This window comes from Accipiter gentilis, chromosome 19 (assembly GCF_929443795.1).
Source record: "Accipiter gentilis chromosome 19, bAccGen1.1, whole genome shotgun sequence".
Classification (NCBI taxonomy): Eukaryota; Metazoa; Chordata; class Aves; order Accipitriformes; family Accipitridae; genus Astur; species Astur gentilis.
The window spans coordinates 5,509,115-5,529,227 of record NC_064898.1 but is presented as its reverse complement, the minus strand read 5'-3'; the positions used below and the strand labels follow the sequence as shown (position 1 = coordinate 5,529,227).

The 20,113-nt window shown below is 41.8% G+C and overlaps 1 protein-coding gene across 2 annotated transcripts; it reads left to right on the top strand.

Annotated features, from left to right (window-relative positions):
• The first annotated feature begins 127 nt into the window (after positions 1–127).
• POLR1D (RNA polymerase I and III subunit D) lies at positions 128–19,493 on the top strand. 2 transcript variants are annotated; one of them, XM_049823260.1, is made up of 4 exons: positions 128–339; positions 9,935–10,009; positions 12,566–12,706; positions 18,104–19,493. In XM_049823260.1, exons 1-4 carry the CDS (start codon positions 314–316, stop codon positions 18,387–18,389), a joined length of 528 nt encoding a protein of 175 aa, XP_049679217.1. In that variant the 5' UTR covers positions 128–313; the 3' UTR covers positions 18,390–19,493. The 2 variants fall into 2 exon arrangements, with proteins under 2 accessions (XP_049679217.1, XP_049679218.1); XM_049823261.1 differs by lacking the exon at positions 12,566–12,706 and having other exon boundaries at positions 140–339.
• Positions 19,494–20,113: the final 620 nt, after the last annotated feature.

Sequence of the window (20,113 nt, the reverse complement as noted above, 5' to 3'; positions counted from 1 at the left end):
GGTCCCGCCGGCATGCGAGCGGGTCGGGGAGGATCCACACCGGGCCGGCTATCGCCCCCGTTCTCCCCTGGGGGAGAAGGTAGGGGGGTCCCGGGCGCGGCCGCCGGTGGCCGCAGGTGCCCGGCGGGGGTGTGGCGGCGGCGGCCGCTGCCGGGTTCGTACCGCCCCGGCTCCTCCCCGCCGGGGTCCTCGCCGCTCGGCTGCGCCTGCCCCCGCCGCTCCGCTCCGCCCTGAGCCGGGCCTCGAGCGGGACATGGCGCCGGCCTTCGCCTGAGGAGCCGGGCCGCAGCGGGGGAGAGCGGCCGCCGCCGCCATGGAGGAGGACCCGGAGCTGGAGAGGTGAGGGGCGGGCGGCAGCGGCTGAACGGCCCGGGGTGCTCACGGCCTCGGCGGGGCCTCCTCCCCGCCGGATCGGGGCCCGGCGTCGCCTTCCTGCCCCTCATAGACCGGCGCAGCGTTGGGTCTGGGGCCGCCTGCGACGGACCTCGGGGGTCTGAGGAGCTGGGGCGGGGGGGGACGAACCGCCAGGCCTTGAGCGGCCGGGAGTCGGTCCCTCCGTGGCCGTGGGGCCTGGGCCCGGCCTGGCTCGGCCCGGCCCCGCTCTCCGCCTCAGCCCCGCCGGCTGCGGGGGTGGGGGGGTTGCGCAGCCTGGAGCTGGGTTGCGGCGTGTCCTGGGGGCAAAACTTTGGAGCTTTCGGTGAGGGAGGTGCGGGAGAAAAATAAATGGGGTCTTCCTGCGTAATGGGAAGAGCCGTGACTTTAAAAAAAAATAATAATGATCAACCGTTCTTGTCATGCGTGCTGGTACCGTCTAGAAACAAGATTGACAAGCGTTCGGTGGCTCACCTCTCATCAGCTATAATTTGGTGAATAGGTGTTCTTGGTAAAGCTAACAAAAAAAACCCCATTAAACTTCTATTCTTACAAATTTTAATTTTCAGCGTTGGAGATGAGCCAGCTGACTAATTGTTAAAATTGCCCTGTTCCTTGTGTGGAGTAATACAAAATGCGTGGCCGTTCTTTTGTCAAAAAATAAAATTGCTTTCTATTTCGCATTTCGTTGGGACGAGAGGACTCATCTTGCTGTCCGTACTGAGTTACAGTGTTCCCAAGCAAACGCTGAGAATTAAAATGCAGATTTCTCTATTTGGATACTCAGTCACAGTAGGCCTCTCTTGCTTTTGCTTTAGGAATAGACTTTAGGTGTTTATACCACAAGTTTTTATATGTGATATATCACATAGTAATTTTTATATGTTTATATCACATAGTAATAATCCTATTTGTAGTTATTAGGGTTTGGGGGGGGGGGGGTTTGCAAGCTTGTATAACTGCACTTTTTCTTACAGCTGCTTAAAAAAAATGTTGTAGTGAAGTGGTGACCAGAAGCTTTCTGAACTGTTCTCCACGTGAATCTCTCACTTAACTTTTAAGAAACTGTGTCTGAGAGCGCTTTTAGAAAACACCTTGTTTGTGCTTATATCTGGCAAGTATTTTAAATGGGATAAAAGTGATAACCAGTGGGGTGGTCGAAGGGCCAGATCATAAGTTTAATAATTGCAGCTTCTTTCTATATATGCGTGAATGTTATTTTTACTAGTGCCATTCCAAACTTAAACCTCTTTCATTCATAGCAAGTTGAAACCGTGTCACTGTTCTTCCATGCTGCCTGTGCCCTGGCTGCTATTGCTGTGCTGGGGACTGGGGGACCTCCAGGCATTTCAGGGCATAGCTGCTCGCTACCGGCTATAGCTGATGGCTCCACAGTCTCCTTCTGATGCTCTCCTTCCCAGGAACCAGATTCAAAGTTTTATCCTGCCTCACAGCTTCAATCCGAGTTGGGCTTTGCTATTCCTTTTCTGTGGCAGCATGGCAGATAAAGAGGATGAAGCTCAGTATTACTTATCAGGTGGTACGTGGTAGGGTTTAGCTGTGCGGTGTTTTCAGTCCATGCTACCGTTCACCTGCATGTGTGCTTAATCGTCTCTGAACTTAAGTACAATATACTTGATGATTATCACTTTCTGTCCTGGATCCACCTATCATTAGTTACTTTTTTATGCCCTCAGCTTTCATAACAGCTCGCTTTGGTAGTAGCACCCTGAATTCAGTTCATGCTGTATGCATTTAGATGTCATACTTGGGTATTTCTTACTCTAAATATGCTTCCCTGTACCGTCCTCAAGAGTCTAATACAGACCTTTCTTTATCCTTTGGTTAACAGATATTACTCCTTAGTTTCATATTCGATGACCTGTTGAGCATACTCTCCTGTAAAGAGCACAGCAATGGTAGTTAGGGTTTATACTTTTTCAGCTCCTTATAACAGGGCTTTAGCATACAAATAGTGGCTTTTCTGTTCTGTAGCCACAGTGTTAACTATTTTGGGTAGATTTTTAATGTTTAAAAATGGGTTTATTTGGAGTATTTTCAGTAGTCTGTCTGAACTCTGGCTTGTCTCGCAATTCATAAATCTTAAATAACAGCTTAAGGCTTTTGTATGTGTGGTTTTTAGTTAATTTACCATGGCAGAAAAAGAAGCATAACTACTTTCGTGCGTGTTTTTTCAGGGCTGAAGTGAATTTTGTGTTCCAGCATTCTGAACAGTGATCTGTTAAGACAAGTCAGTTGTCCTATTTTTGGGGGTTATTATCTAAGGAGAGCTCTCTTCATCTTGCTTGTTCTGTTTCATCCTTACTGCCACATTTCCCTGCTATTATTTTTCAGTTTTACCGTGTCTGACTCTCTCCTGACCTTGCATTTTCTGTTTTCCTCACTTTAATAGGAAGTGATAGTCGCTATCAAAGCTGAATACTAACTTGCAAGTTACCATATGACTGTTGCATACTCTGGATTTTAAAACTCTAAAAGCTGTAAATACCACAGGTGTGTAAAATAGTAGTATTTGCTACATTCTACTGAATTATTTCCTCTGCTCCACCTCACCCGGTAACGTTTGTTGGAAGTGTGAACTGATATTTTATCCTGTGAAACTTGCTGGTACATCAGTGAAGACCGAGTCTTGAGATATAGTGCGATCCTAAGAAAATTCTAGGTTAATTCTGTTCATATATATTTAATGGTATTGTGAAGGTATGCCCCAAGAATGAGTAGGAAAAAAAAAAAAGGTTACAAATCAGCTACTAGGAAGAGCTTAGTTTGATTCCCTTGCAAGCACATGTATGTGATTTTCTTAGTTTATTTCAAATAAATATCCTTTGGGATATTACAGAGGTCACCATTTTCATCCCTATCTAAAAAAATCTTTCTTCCCCTTCTCCTTCCTAAATTGTCATCATGGTGGTTCTTTGTGATTGAAGCACAGAAAATATGTCATTTCTCTGTGAATATAAAGGAAGTGGCTTTGTTATGCTGTGTGTCCAAATCCTTCCATAATCCATTCTGTCTTTCAACAGCTATGAATATTTCACAACCTTGGATACCGTACCTTATTAGAAGTGCCTACCAAGCTTCTTTGGAGCATCATTTACTTGGAATTAAGTGTTTCCTAAGGAGCTGCTGCTCTGAATCACAAGGAATGCTATAATTCTGTAACAAGAGGCCTGTAGTTGAGTTGAGAATTCATATTTTTGCTGCACAGGCATCCCAATTACACTTTTTAACAAGTAAGCTTTGTGCCTTGCAGAAATTAGTTGCTAGTTCTTACTGTTATTTTTAACAGTTAAAATCGAAGTATCAGGATTCAGCATGCCGTTCTTTCCCATGTTCATGGCACAAAAAGTAGTCTGCAAGCTAAAATTGGTGTTTGAAACGGAGTGGTGTTTTTGCTACTCAAGCCGGTGAGAATATCAGCACAGAAATGTGCTGCAAATAGCCCTCATGGGACTGACAAATAGAATATTTAAATAAGTACAAAGCCTCATCGACAAAGAATGAGAGCACGTCTTTGCCTTTGAACAAACGCTAGGAAGTCTGTGGCATTTTTCATTCTTGCTTTTAATGTTGTGGCTTAGGCTTTATTCTTGACATTCCTTTCTTCAGTTTTCTTAGTAAGTGTGAGCAGATAGGACAAACCAGCTCAGAGGAGTTAATTATAAATAACACTGGCCTTCATGACCGTTCCTTTATTGAAGGCAGTATCTTCAGTCCTTTACTTGACTGAAGGTCTTGATATTATTCAGATGTAATCAGAATACCAACATTCACTTCTATTTCCAGTCCCGTACATGGTTAGAAATAAGTTGTGTAGTCAGCATAAAACTACTTTGAGAAAATTGCTTAGTAAAACTGCTAAATTTTTTTTCCTGGGCTTGCAGCTTGCTGTCAGGACATAGAGTACCTCAGGAGGTACGTTTAAGCGTGATTTGGGGGATCACAGTAGCCGAGCAGCCTGGCCTTTGAGCTCAAATAGTAATGGTATAGACTGCAAGCAGTTATTAATGCGGTCAATGTCTTTCACGAAAATGTGTTCGATAAAAATGTCCCTTCTCTGACTCTGGGAGATGTTGAATATGAATGCTGCCCTCCTACTCCAGGTCTGTGCACTTACGTAGCCGATTGCGTGCTGTGAAGCAATTCCAGTAGATGTATTTTCATTAGAGTTCTCATCGGGATCTTTTAATAAGATGATGGCGTGGGTGGAGATGGCAGAGTTTGTTAGGTTATGTGCCAAAAGCTCCTGGGCACACCCACGGGAGGACTGAAGAGAGACCGTAGTGGATGGAAGAGCGCAAATAGTAGATGAAATAGATGAAAACATCTTCTCTGGGCCCCTCCCAGGGCTGGTCCCAGGAGTCAGCCTCGTCCTCCAGGTGTGACATCCATGAAGATGAGTCAATGCTGGAGCGCCTTTGGGACTTAAGGGTGTTGCTGCCTAGGGGTGTGGGATGTATTATGGGATGCAGGAGAAGAGCATTTTGAGATTGCATGAGGCTTATTATGGGGTGTGTAGGGGAGGAACCAAAGGCGGGGAAAGGGATAGGTTCAGGTGATTTGGGGAGAAGCAAGAGTGGGAAAATAGAGGAATAAGGGGTAAAAATGTCGGGTCGTGTGTGAATAGGCTGCTGGTCGGTACCCTTGTCTGGCTGTGCCCTGCACCTGATCAGCGCAGTCTGTCCTGTCTTCCTGTTAAATTCCTTTCTAACTCTTTCTTGGGTGAGGGACTCTATTTGAGGGGAGTGGGTGTACATCTCATTGCTAGCAGCTAGAGTCAAACCATGGGTCGGAGGGACTGTGTGTCCATGGTGCCAGCAACTGGAACCAGTACAGGTCTGGATGCCAGCAGTTGGGTTGGGACCCTGGGCTGGAGGGCTGCATGCCAGCAACCGGGAACACTTCATGGAGTGAATAAAACCAAGTGTCAGCCACTGGAGTGGGATTGGGGACCTATTATTTATCTGTGCTGCAGTACTGGAGCAAGTGTGGGTGTGTGAGGGAGCATGTGGCTGCTAGCAAAGATCAAGCTGGATCAGCGGGTGAGTGGGTGAATAAGGTGGGAGCTGGGAGGTGAGCGTGTATCTCTAAGAGCAAGACCACGGGAGAAGCTAGCTGTTGGAGGCACCAGGGAGACCTGGCCAGCTGCTGGAGAGACTGTCAGGTCAGAGGGTCTCCAGGGGGTGAGACATGTGTGTGCCTGTGTGTCCCTATGGGCAAAACTTCAGTGGGCTCGGGTACTGGGGGACCAGGGAGTCCCAGCCAGCTCTGTGTGATGGTGTGTACCAGCAGTGGAGTTGCGCTGAAGCCTCGTGCGCTCCGGCCAGAGAGAAGAGCAGGATGAAGCCGTTGGTGTGGGTGCTCTGTGTGTCTGTGATCGGTGTGGCCAGTGGTGTATATGTGTGGTGTGTGCATCTGCCTGCTGGGAGTAGATTTTCAGCATTGCTACTGGTTGGACTTGGGCATGGAGCTGTGGCTGTGTGGCCTCACGGCTGTCGGCTCCAGCGTGATACGTCTTCTCCTAACAGAGTGGTCTATAATTACAAACATTGGGTGGTCTCTGTAATGACACAGTGTTTTCATTGCCTGTAACTGTATCAGACATACCTCTTTATTACCAATTATTCATTTTTCAGTCTGTATGATCTTTCGGAAAAATGATTAAGCTCTTTCCCTGAGTGAGGAATAGAAAATATCTCTGGTTTTGCCTGACTTCGGAAACTTTAACGTTCTCCCATTCTTTGGGCACATGCATTTGTGATGCAAGTTAGGATTTATGCAACGGGAGCTTTGCCTGTAACCTTGGAATATAGAGGAAAAGGTCTAATCCCTCAGAAATGTAAATAGGTCTTGGGTGATACTCTTGAAGATAAAAACATCACTGCTTATACCTTCATGTTACTGCAATTCTGCAGCTAAGCTTGATTGCTCAAAAAGGATTGCTACAGGAAGTTTTAAGTGGTGCTTGCTGTAAAAGGTGCCAGAATGATGACAGTGTTCTTAAATGTGCCCCTGTCCCTAATTTTCCTTCCTGTCAGTCCCCCAGTGTTTGGGTGGTTCTCCTGTGAAAGCTGCATGCTGTGTTGTTCCCTTTGCTCATGCTGCTGGTCTTGGAGTTGAAGCTGGCAGCCACAGGACTGCTTGTATTGTAACCAAGCTGTAAAAATGAAGAGAACAAGGAATGCGAAGTCCCAAGAGGCCTCTAAAAGCAAATGTAAAAACCTTGTTTGCATAGCTTTTAAGCTTTTGGCTTACTTGTGTAGAGGATGTAAGTTCAGTGAGTGGAAACACATTATTTCAAAGAGGATTTGAGGATTTTTTTCGTTTGTCTGTGCAAGTCGAAAGGGCTTTGTGTAGGTGCAGTGAATAAGATTGATGTTGAAGGACCAATATTAGGAAACAGTGTTTGATAAGAAAGGAAGGTGTTGACTTATAAGGCTACTAAGATGGATGCCAAGTCAGTCTGATCTTTGATACAACCAGAGGAAAAAAAAAACAGTCTCAAATACTTAATGGCTTATAATTCCTACCTAAGTTAATAGAATTGGTGTCACCATGTTAAATTATTGTGATGTTTCCCCTAAAACTGAATCATAGCTGTTTAAAAAATGTGTGTGTGTCTGTGGCTTTTATTAGTGCTTTGTAGCTCAGATACTTTGGTTTATGATTTTAATTATAAAATAATGGCAGGTTTTATAATAATAGTGACAGGCTTTTCATCTGCCTCCTAGTCAGGTTTCTCAAAACAGAATCACTAAGTTTGGTAACTGCGGTAAGTGAAAGTCAGATACTTTTTTTTTCCTCTTTCCTCCCCTTTGTCTGACATTGCTGTTTGAAGGCTCAGGACAGGATTTTATAAAGGCCATGTGTTTCTGCTGTCATTACTATAAACTAGCTCAGGCAGAATATTCTCGGTCTGGAGAAAAAATAATTTTTGCCATAACTTCATGGAGACCTCTGTATGCAACGTCTCCCACGTTCCAGTGGTAGAGCCTGTGTTTCTTACCCTTTTTTTTTTGTTCTTGGCAGTAGCTGTCCCACATATGCCACTGCTTCTACCTGGGAAGGCAGCAGTAGCTGATAAGGTTGCTGATGCTGTACTTTGCATCTAGGTGCAGGTAACTCAGACAGGTTACCGACTCAAAACCTGGGCAGATGCTCCGTTCCCACAAATGCTCATGCTATGACTGCATATGCAACACCTCCTTGCAATTGAATGTATGCTTCAAAAAGGATTCAAAGTACCCCAAGCCCAACTGCTACTGAGAGTAATAACCTTATATGAGAGAGACACTTCTGTAAGGAACCTTAAACCAATGTGCCATTAATAAACTAATGCACAGAGAAGCAATACTACAATTTTTGGTGCGTTTCTCTACTATTGTTTCTATGGAAGTCTTGGACACTTTCCTTTGCAAAGCCCTTCAAATGCAAACTCCCAAAGGAAAAAGTTATAGCCTGTGAGTATTTGCACATCTGTCTGGCACAGATCTCGGCTTTTGCTGGATGGAATGGTTTCCCCTTGGAACAAAGGGGGAATTTTTATATATATATATATATATATAAAAAAGTTGATCAAGGATTATTTATATGTTCTTCAACAGCTAGTGACAGACTCTGGAGGCTTGTTTAGGAATCTTTAGCTAAAGTACTGCTTGCTGGAAACTACTATAAAGTGAGGAAGTAGTTCTGTGATAGCTAGTTGTAAGTATAAAATATGAAAACTACATCCAAACAGAGCTGCAGAGTAACTGTAGAAAGAGTAGCTACAACTTGATGTACGTTACACTTGTACTCATTTAGCACCAATTTGTTTCTGGTACCAGGGAAAACCAAAGCATGCCCAAAAGCAATACTGACAGAAGAAAAAGTGTGTGTGTGTTTATAAAATGTCACCATCCTGTCCTAATGAATGAACAAATCCACGATCACAAATGTGAAGGGAGCCAGTAAAGGCTTATGTTAAAACCATAACAAACTGAAGAAGGTTAGATCTAGAATGACAGATGTAGGCTGCCCTGTAACTGCATGACATTTTCTCATTAGCTACTGAAGGAAATTCTGTGCTGCTTATTTTCATTCCGTGTTATGCACATGCACTGTATGCATTTAAAGCTAAGACCTCTTGTGTTTTCTGTGTAGACTTTAAGAACCTAAATGGTAATAAACCACTCTGTTAGATGTTCAGAGCCCAGCAATAACTTGTTAGATCTTGACATGGACCTGCCATGTAAATTGCTTGCTTTTCTTCTCAGACCTGCTTCTGCTATTAGATGATGATTCTTGACTTCTCTAGTCTCAGTTTTGGCTTGACAACAAAATGGATACTTAGGCTTTTTTCAATCTGTTGCAAAGCAGCAAAATTCTGCTATGCTAATAATACCATAACAATGTGATAGGACATGGCTTCCTTGAAGTTTGAGTTGAAGTCTGTTGGCAGTTACCTGTTTTGCACAGTCTACATGCACACTTGTGAGCAACACAAGCATCTTGATAGTACATGTGCCAGAATGGCTGCTGGCATTTGGACTATCATAGCTGGGAGACCTAAACAATAAATACCCTCTTTGTTACCTCCTGCCTTCAGTCTTACCCGGGTCAGTGGTGTTAATGCTTAGCTTCATATACTGGGTATTACAGCCAGGTGCATAGCTTTCCTTTTCTGTCTTGCAGTTATTTTTTGGTTGACATATGGAGTTGCTTACAGTTAACTAACTAAATTGTTAGTTTATGTGTTCAATTTATATAATAAACGGCTCACGTTATCCCTTCGTTGGTTTTCCCATTAACTTCAACCATGTACTGTAGAGCAGTTACTTCAGTTTTATTTGAGATTGAAATTAATTCATAAAGAGAACTGAAAGACTGACATTGCAGGATTTATCTATAATTTGCATAATTTATGCTCTCCGATGACCTTTTTATGTGAGCATAGTTATTTAATCGCTTCAGTGGTAGTCTCGCCAGTTTGTTCTAGAATATGCTGATAATGTAAAAGTTGGTTGTTTTGGATGGTGGTGGATCATAGTCACAAAGATGAGCTCTTTTCTTCCACTGTTACACAAAGCTAGTGCAGTTTGACGACTGGTAGTTGCAGGGATTTTACTGTCGTCTGACTGCTTGCTATTTTACTGCTGGTGTTCAGCTGTGCTCAAAATAGGTCTGCTGTGGCTGAAAGACTTTGGGAAGAACCGAAGTGAAGTGACAGCAGGGAAGAGCATTCCCAAGGCAAAGTGATAGGGACTGTGCTTTTCAGTGTAGTACACCAATTCTGTACACTTTATTTCTAATATTCAATTAGTATTGCAATTGTTGTATTTGCAACAGCTTTAATTGCTTTTAATATGTCAAAATGTTTCTTTTAATCTTGATGGATAGGAATCTGAATTCTCTTAATAAGAAAGTCAAGGTGATTTTGGTAGCTTCTTTATTGCTGAATTCATTATAGTGAAGAAGCTCTCCACTTTATTTACATAAGTGCATAAAGTGGCAAGTTCTTGTGTTCCACAAGTGGTAACTTTTTTCTTTTCCTTATATTTAGGAAGGCTGTGGAAGAGTTACTCAAAGAGGCAAAACGTGGGAGAACCAGAGCTGAAACAATGGGAGCTATGGGTTGGTAAGTTGTGCCAAGAGGAAATTAATTCTGTGACCAATGCCAAAATAAATCCTACATTTAATGCGTGACAGAAGTCTCTACCTTTTAATTTGCTTCATGTTTAAATAATTTGTCTTCATCCATGTATTAATTTGTCTGGGCAAAAATTTGAGTCCAGATAAGAAAGAAGTTCAAGTAAATTCTGCCTGCATGAAATTGTGTGACTGAATGTGTTGAAGTCAAAGCAATTGGAAAACTGTTTCCTTATAATAGATGGAATTGCAAAGTTTGAATTGGAACCTCGTGAGTCTTTAAAATACTGGGTGGTTTCAGTGTGCATTTACTTACATACTGGCCACATGTTACTGGCTTAGATTCTGTTTAAGTTAACAGAATTCATAACCTGACAAAGAAACCTAAACCCTTAAAACAATAAAAATAATAAATGATCCTCTAGTAGAGAATCCATGTGTAAATTGCAGCCAAAAAATGAACTCGAAGTATAATCCAATTTTGGAAGGAGGTATTTTTTAATACTTAAAAAAAACCCCTAAAACCCAGGGGCTAATTTGTGTAGCAAGTGGGAGAAGAATCACAGTATTTAAATCTTAATAGAAATACAGTATTAATTCCTCAATGCAGTATTTCAGTGTTTACAGCTAGATTATTATGGAATGTAATGCATGTAATTGTAATTAAAGAAGTAATAACGTGCCGAGAAGAGTCATTCATCTTAAAATAATGTGTGTGACTTTGATAAGAAGCTATTGGATCTAGGGATGTTCACACAAGTAGTACACCAGTTGACTGCATTAAACTCATTTGTAGATAAGGTTTGGCTTCCTCCACCAACAGTAGTAGAAGATAAGCCTGTGCTGTTAATGAAGTTCTCAGCTGATTTCTTGGCTGTGTTTGTTTTAGTAGCTCTGAAGAGATTAAAATAGCATCTTGCTGAAAACATTTAATCCTTATGTTTTCTAAACAAGTTTTGGGGTTTTTGTATATTTTACCCAGTATTTCTGCTAGGGATGCAGTTTACACTCTTTGTGTTAACATAGTTAGATTGGTTTAATCCCCTGGAGTGGTTATAGCTATACTGATGCAGCATGCTTTTACCCTGTCAGCCTTGCCAAATGGCCAGTAAACCAGTGCAGCTAATTAGTTAGCTCTGTGAAGTGTTGCATCCAGTTACTGTGAATTTGCAAGTTAATTCCAGGTATGGAGATTTCTGTTAGGAGATAACCAAGTATCCCTGTGCAACTTCGCTGCTGCTTGTGCAGTCTGCAATACCTGCCAGGAGTGCGTATGGGCTTCTGCTCCTGGCTCCGGCTACTTCTTATTCCTTCTCTGTAAAAGAGTAGTGGTCCTGCGCAGCTGGCTGTGATGGTCAGCTCGGGGTAACATGCAGTTTGCTGAAGCCTTGTGCCCAAGACCTGCCAGAGGAGGGGATAGCCAAGGGTGACCTGTTCTTCAGAACAACTGCAGATTCCACTAGAGTGAAATAGTGTGTGGCTAGGCCAGGGTTGTGTTAAAGGTGTAGGAGGAGAGGATTGTCAAGAAGGCTTCAGGCAGAGGAAGACTGTTGACGTAGGGATTGGCGTGGTGATATCCTGAACTGACACTGTTGAAGTAAGGATCCTTTCAGCTGCAGAGGAACGTGAGAATAGCTATACTGGGCCAAACAATGGATCCATTTCTGCAGTGCCCTGCCTCCATCAGTGGCCAATACCCAGCACCTAGGAAATGGAGGAAGAAAAGTACAAGAAAGTAGCAGTACTTCCTCAAGGTACTATCCCAGCTTCGGGCAGCCTGCAGCTCAGGATATCCTGCACTCAGATGATATTTTTTTTTTGTATATGATGCTTTTCCAGGGATTTTTCCCTCTCTGAATTTATCCTTAAGAGAGACTGGTAGTAATCCCATTTGTCACAAACCTGCTGCCATAGAGTTTGGCATAGGCTAGTGGTGTACGTGGCTGTAAGGAAGGTATAAAGCCCCCCATAGGCAGACTCCCAATAACCTTTGGTGTCTAGTTCTGCAAGTGGAAGAGAACAGCAGCTGGAAGCTGCCACTGCTCTCTTCCCTTTAATATTTTTCGTGCTCCATTGTGCTGTTCTGGTCCTTCTGAACTGGCCCAACAGCTAGGTATTGCATATTTACCTGGGAGATGAGATAACTAGTAAGATACTTGGAAGGAAACTTAACTATGCTCAGCTGAGTATCACACTCCAGCAAAATGCGATCAGATGTAACTGATGCTACAGTAAATCCTGAAGGGCTTCAGAGATTAGATCCAAGACTGACATGTAACCTTGCAATTGTAAACTACTGAGGAGAAGGTAACTGCTGCTCTGAGCTCTGTGGATAGCAAATGAAATGAGCAGAAAAGTTAGATCATGAAAATGTATATTAGTAGACCAAATCCAGGAAAGCATAACTGGTAGAAGCGAAGAGACAAGGTCATCACCAACTTGTCTAAAAGCACAGTCTTAACAGATGAAACGCAAAACCTTCCTTCCTTGCCAAACTCAAAATGCTTACAGGTGTGTTTCATGAGGACTTCTGGGATTTCCTCAGCCCTTTGTCAGAGGAGTCCTGGAGAAGAGATGCACAAACCCTGGAGACATCTAGTGTAAGGCCATCAGTCCTGCATTGGCACTGGATAGTTGAAGCAACTCGGCCTATGAAGAAAAGATTTGTTCTGCCATCTGTCTTTGGGTAAGGAGAAGCAGAGGCTGCTACTGCTCATACTTTGCTGATTCCAGTTTATGTTGCTCTCCAGCAGCTGTTGAATACTGGGAAATACATTTCTGGAGTCAGTGGCATTTGACAGGAGTTGGTTAAAGGGAGGTGCGTGGGGAGGTGGCATTCCCGGGGAACTATATTGTGCATACCATTACAAAGGAGTAGTGTCTCCTGGTGGGTGTTGATGGCAGCAAAATCTTAGCCAGTCTCTGCACACTGTTTTGGGACTGCTTTCAGGTTCAAGCCACTGTTCCATTAGTGTCCAGAGTGATTAGTTCTCTGTAGCTCAAGTGTGCTGTTTGAAGAAGCTTCCCAAGCACCCCTACCTAACTTTTTGCTGCCTTCTCATGCGAGATGGATAGTCAGCTGCTGTTTGAGCCTAAATTACAAGCATCCAAGCTAGCATAGCTGACAGGTACTGAAAAAATGTACCAAGCAGTCATCCTTTAACCCAAGTCTCTAGTACAAAGACTCAGCCTTGAAATATGGGACAGTATTTCTTCCAGTTTGGGAATGTTTTGCCAGTGTTACATTGTCTTACAAGTTTGCTGTGGATGATGTGGGTAGGTGCTGCAACCTGTAGGGGTTAGATGCTAGTAGAAGAAAGGCTTGTCCCAAACAGGGAGGTTGGGTGGTGATATCAGGCAGGAGCTTATGTGTGAAGGGAAATTATCTGAGGCTCCCTGGGCACAGAGCAACTGTCAGTATCGCCGATGGGCTACATGAGCTCTTAATTGGTTAGGAGTCTTAGCTCACTGGCCTCCATGCTCTCAGGACTGCTCAGGTTGGCAGTATCTAGGTCCATGGCAAATGAATGCAAGAAATACTGGATATTCTTATCTGTAGATACCACGTTGTTGGCTCTTGAGTATTGACTTATTCCTTGGATGTCCTCAAGATTTTTGATCTCAGCACTGCAGTGTTTCTAGTTCCTGCAATGTTCCTTTTGTATGTACCCTATGGCCATAGTGATTCTTGTTGGGGGTCTCCTACATCCTTATGATACCTGCTGATGATGTATCTGGTTCAAGCATTAGTAGAGCTAGTCACAAGTAAGAACACCTGTGAGAGAAAAGAAAAGGAGGATCCTCTTCTGAAGGTGTCTTAATCCTGGAAATGTTGAGCAAAAGAGAGCAGAATCTGTGGCTGAATCTCAGTGATGCTGCTGTGATGCTGGAACTTCTGAGGTGAGAAAAGACATCAGAGCAGCTGTCTGGAAGTTAACGTTTGAAGGGCCAGCTGGATCCAGGATGGGCAGTTTTGGACAAATAGTGTACGAACACTTGAAATGGTTAGATAAATTTATCCTTAATTCATCAGAGAGTATTGGACATAGATGAAATAAAGCTATAGGATATTTGGGATTTTCCATCATGTGTCTAGGTAAAATCAAACTAAAAGCTCAGCTTTTCTTAAGTGTTTTTGTTGGTCCTATGTACATAATTCATAAGCTTCTTTATAGCAGTAGAGTTAGGTCCCATTTTAAGTGGTTCTGCTTTAATTGAGAAAGGCAATTAAAATGCCACAAAAGCTACTGTGTTCTAGAGGCTTGCTTTTTTTTTTTTTTTTTTTTTTCCCTCTCCAAGGTATCGGTCTGGTCTTCAAAGATGCTGGTAGCAAGTGCTAAGGCTGAACTGAATGTAATCTTCTTTGCTTACTTGAAAAGCTTACCTAAAATAAGATACGGAAAACAGGATATTTTGGGATGGTTTGTTCAGCTCTACATTGTAAGAGCAGATGAAATTGCAAAAAGAAGATAAATTTTGGAAGCATTAAATTATTTTTAACCTGATTTCTTGTAAAGCAATCCTAAAATTGCTTTCATTCCTACAGATAGCTTTCTGTTCAATACCAAATCTGTTAGAAGTACTGTAGAATACAAAATAATGAAGATGAGGCCGAGGCATTTGAGGGCACTGGAACTGTGAAATGCTGTATTGCATCTTGTCTTTGAATGGGTGTTGCATGACTGTGCAGAAACACTGCAATGTGATTCCCCTACATCTCTTTCATTTGAATGTGAAGAGGAGGAGAAACAGGGTACAGACAGAGATTGCAAAGTAAATATGTTGAAATCTTGTGATCAGAGCACCGGTTCCCATCCAAAGTCCTGCCAGCTGTATCTAGCTGCCAAGTCCATACAAAAAAGCTTGCCATGTCCTCCCAGGCATCCTGTTTTGTGTGATCCCCTGTGAAAGGGTAACAGCCTAGATTAGTTAGTCTGGCAAAACAACCTCTAGCTGCCTTTTTTTTTTTTTTTTTTTTTTTTTTTTGCCTTCAGTCACTCTTCTGCTAAGCGCACTGTATTTTCCATGGCAGTTTGGAAGTGTTAGAAATGTACTTGTAAGTTCATCCATAATGAACTTTGTTTCCTGGAAAGATGTGGTTTACTCTATATGCTGAGGCTGACGGTGCCAAACCTGTTTGATTTGTCCAGTTACCCAGCAGAGAAAAGACTGTGGTGCATAGGACTGTACTCTTGTGTCCTAAATGGTGTCAGCATGTTTTACTGTTAAGAACTTGCATGGTACACTTATGTGTTGAACTGCACTGCTACACTTGATAACAGGTATTGCCTGGAAATTCTGTGTCATTGCACAGAATTTGGCTTAAAATGCCAAAAGTAGAGTTAAGATTTGACCTATGTTCTCAATGACAGATTTATATTTTTTTTCTTGCTCAAAATGCAATCTTGACTCTTTGTCATTGCATAGTGGAGAGATTTTTGGGGCGTGGGGGACTTACCTGTGGAGGGGAACAAGGTTATGTGGGTAAGAATAGCTTGATTTAGCTTACTGGAACATGCAAAGCAAAAAGTGAACCCTTGCACTGACTGACTATGTTGTTACAGAACTGGAGTCCATTTTGTAGACAAGACTGCTCTAGAATTGCAGGTTGTGTGCTTGCTTTGGTCATGCCTGCAGCCCTGCCTCAGGCACGTCCAGTTCGGAACTTTAATGTTCTTTTAACTTCTTTTTTTTTTTTTTTTTTTTTTTTTTTCTTAAGAAAAGCTTTTAAAATCTGTTCTGTGGCACTGTTTACTAGTCAGCAGTACTGTGCTCCACCTTGCACATGCTGAGCTTGCCTCCCAGCCCTTCAGAACTTATATTGAGGGCAAAGCTGTCATTGAATTGAGCATTGCAGGATCAGACCTACAGCAAGCCAGAGGCTTGTTTTTGGGAAGGTCAATTTTCTCACCATTAGAAATGCTCTCAAAGATATCAATGGATTAATACAGTTCACTTTTAATCTTCACAGTTCCATATATACAATGGATATATGTAAACATTATGGGCTTGTGTGTGTGCATGTGTAATATAGCACGTGCCATACATCTCATTTCCTTTAAGACTTAAAGGTAGAATTTGCTTTGTTGAAGTCTGAGGTCAATAAAACTAAAGACTAATGTTTCTCTTCAGTGCCATAACTTACGGTTGCCCTGTGAAAGGCCGGTGGCTCTCTTTTATCACTGTATGATGCTGAGCTAATGGCATCTCTTAGCTGACTCTGAAGCCCTGCATTTCTCATCAGTTTGCGTTCTTAGTATAGCTCAGGCAGCACTCAGTGCCAAAAGAAATAAATACTCCAGCAAGGTGAACTTATTTAGGGCAGATTGTCTCGTTCTGGTGCTATATATATTAGTCAATATATATTAATCAATGCATTAGCTCTTAAGAAAAAGGAAGAGGAAGGAGACAAATGTGAAATAGTTTTTGCCTGGATGTGGCCTGGAGGAAGCTGCCCTTCTTGGTAGGAAATGTGGAGGTACAACAGTTTAATGCTGGCATAAGACATACAGAGGGCTTAAATGTTAGCTGGTTTGTGTTATGTCTTGAGCGTAACCTATGCCATGTTCAGCACCATGTTCATAGCTGATACAGCTTGAAGTAGAAACCCTATTCTACTGACATACATTAGCCTTGTATTTTTACTTCATAATACAGTTAGTGGATAAATACTGTCTCTCTAATTTACAAAACAGCTATACTAGATAACAGCTCTAGAGGTTTGGGGGTTTTTTAAGTTTGGTGTTGTTTTTTTTTAACCAGGATTTGAGCAAAACAGTGTAGATTTGTATGCAGAAAGTTTAGAAAACTCTAAAATAACTATGCTGTAGAAATGTGTCAAGAAATACCTAGTGGAAATAAAACAGTGTGACTGTTTAATGTGTACTTCTAAAATTACTCTCGTAAGTTCTTTGAGGATTTAGGACAAGAAAAATTATCAGTAAAGCTTAGTAGGCAGATCTGAAGCAAAACATAATGGTATATGCCATGTCCAGTTACAAGTCATGGAGTATGCTAAATAATCAGACATGATCTTCACTACAATTTTCTTGTTGTTCTGATACCTCCGATTTTCAGAGTTGTCAAAGGTTTTTAAATGGTCAGGGTATGGTTTCTACACAAAATACTCAAGTAGAATAGATGATCTTAACATTGCGGTGTTAGGATTCATTCACTCCATAGTTGATTCAGTAAGGGGCACTGTGATCTCCAACAGCTCTGCTTTTTTAGAGTAATCCCATAACTATTAGTATGCAGACTCAAAAATGTTGTGAAGACAAACACCGCAGTGGCTCCCAGTATAAACAAAGTCTTCAGAGTGATTTCTGCTTACTGCAGGAATATATTCAAACTTGTTTTTCTCATTCCATTCTTTAAGAGATGAAATTGGGAATAAGTAGAGTACAGCTGATATCTACAAGATAAATGAAATGTACAGTACTTGTTCACTAGAACTAGCTGATAAATTATGTGCAAAATTGTTAAGCTGCAAGAGGAGAAAGTCAGAAACAATGGATAAGAGTTGGATAAGTATCCTTTCTTTTTAAGAAAAAGAAATAAAACATTTTGTTTGGTGGTTGCCAGATAGAAGTTAAAATTGGTATGCCTCATGTTTATGTTTTATCGCTACAGCTGTTTGATTTTTCATGCAAGTGTATCTTTCACTTTCTGAATATCTCAGTTCGTTAGATAATGCTGACTTGAGTAGATTATGATCTTGTAAACCATTCCGATTTGACTTGGAATATGTTACTAAATATTTGATTCCTGAATACCCACGTTAAGCACTGTCAACCTTAAAATATATTGTCATCCTCTGCTTCCCCCTGCATGCACTACCTTGTGAAAATCATGTGGATTTTCACTGTGTTGGAGTAGAATAATTTTCATCCGATAAAGAGTAAGATAAAAGCAGAATGGAGATAACCTTAAGCATATCTTTCTGTACTGAGAGTTTACACTAGGTGGCATGCAAGGAAAGCCAAAAGCACAAACCTGTCTTAAAATTATTTAAGTTAAAATCTCAGAGTTGTTTCAGGATGTTTTTATCTTGTCTTTTGATCACTTTCAAATGTCTTTACAGGTTGAAATGTCCTCTTGCTGGTACAAATAAAAGATTTCTTATTAATACCATCAAAAACACGTTACCATCTCAAAAAGAACAAGACCAAGAACGTGAGCAAAAGGAAGACAGTAAGGAGCCCGAGCCAAACAAAAGCAGGAAAGAAGAAAAACCAAAGAAATGCAGAATTCACCCATATACACCCAGCTTTCAGTCCAGAAGGAGAGTCAGCTGCTCTCCTCCAAGGCACCGAAACAGGAACCAGCACACAAAGGATAAGCATGAAAAGCGGTCAAGCAAACGATGAGGAGAAGAGAGTGACGAATACGTGTTGTTACAAGCCAGGAATGTCATTAAGTGTCAGACTGCAGGGATGTCTCAGTTTTTCAGGAAAAGATGCTGTTCAAAATTGAATTTTGAACCAACTTGCTTGTGTGAGAAGTAACCTTGAGGTAGCTTTAGAAAACTTTTCTTTGGGACCTTTAAGAGAAAAGCAAAGTGCAGCATAAATCTTCCCGTCGTTTTAGAACAGACATTCCTTTCCCTTTGCTCCGTTCCTCTCCCTTTCTGACTAAGCTTAGGGTCTTGGTGATGGAGCGTGATACGTGTGTCACTGTCCAATACAACTCATTTAGTCATGTCACTCTTTCGGAAATAAATTTAAATTAAGCAGAAATCTATTTATTGTGTAAAGTTTGCAGAACTTCTTTGCTGCTAACCAATAAAGAAGTTTTGTGTGTTTGCGTTAGTTTAGTTTTACAGAATCTAGAAGGGAAAGCTGGTCAGTGCCTGGCCAAGCACATGCATTTTGTATAGAATATAAGAGTTTGCTTTCTTTAGTATAAAAAGAAAAAAATTAAAATGGGCAGTGCTGGTTTTGCTTTCCAGGAGGAACTACCAGGAAATACTGATTTTTGCTTGTTATTGTATATTCACAAACCTGTCATAGATAATAATAAACATTACCCCTAAAAAGCCATAACTGCAATAATTGTCTCTGTTTAGACTTCCCTCTGTAAGGAAGTAGTTTGAACAGTCTGTTGTCATGGTGCTTTCAAAACAAGCCTTGAAGAGAAAATTATCATGTTCTCTGTCCACTGCTAGGAAGTTTCCAAGTAAATGTGTAATACTAGAAATGCAGAGGTGATACTTAAAAACAGTCAAATACTCACTTTCCAAGCCCGTGTGACAGTTCTGTAGCAGTACGGTTCTTAAACTTGTGACTTGGAGCACATAAAATGCGCATCGGCATATTCTACATGTCACTTCTGTTTGCGTTACAATAACAAACTTCCGTGTGAAATACTTTGTATTTCAGTACTCTCAAAAAGAGTTGTTTTGAACATAGGTTTCCGTTTTTAAGTGTGTTGACAATAAAATCGAAAATGTTCATTAAAAGTGCTTTGTGGAATTAATGCTTCTAATGGGTTTCTTCGCTGACATGGGACTCTCTCCTGTAAGGGAAGGGGAGGACCAGCGCTTCGTGGTCCTTCAGTGTTGTGTCAGGGTAAGAGTGCCACCTATAGGCTTATCTATACCTCATCTTGGTATACTTACCTGTCTCTTGGAAATTTCATGTTAGCTAGCAGATGGGGAGACCAAAGTGGAGATCCGCTGTGGCTGAATTTTGATACATGAGCTGGGAATTACTCTTCTGAGTAATGGGAAGGTAGTTAAGCAGGCCTTAAGCCCACGGGTGGCTGCCAGGGTCAGTGTATCCAACAAAGTAGGATACTGTTACATTTCCACTGAGGATAGCTTCTCTGTTTCCCCGCAGAAACCATAGCACTGGAATGGAAGTCTCAGCCTTTCAGAAACTTTCCAACAATTTAAGTGGGATGAACAAAAAAATAGTATCTTTGGAGAATGTAGGACTATCTTTGGTTTAAATAAACAGATGTTGTTGGCAGTCCTTATTTTGCTGGACGCTGGTTGTGTTCTCCTCAACAATCCTTTTTGAAAGGACAGCACCTATAATATTGGCTGGGCTCTGCTGCAGTGACAGTGCTGGATGGATGTGGCTTTGCAGCA

Coding starts and splice junctions, on each gene's coding strand:
- POLR1D (XM_049823260.1), top strand. CDS start 314: ATGGAGGAGGACCCGGAGCTGGAGAG. Junction 10,010..12,565: donor ACAATGGGAGCTATGGGTTG/GTAAGTTGTGCC, acceptor GGATTTCCTCAG/CCCTTTGTCAGAGGAGTCCT. Junction 12,707..18,103: donor GTTCTGCCATCTGTCTTTGG/GTAAGGAGAAGC, acceptor ATGTCTTTACAG/GTTGAAATGTCCTCTTGCTG.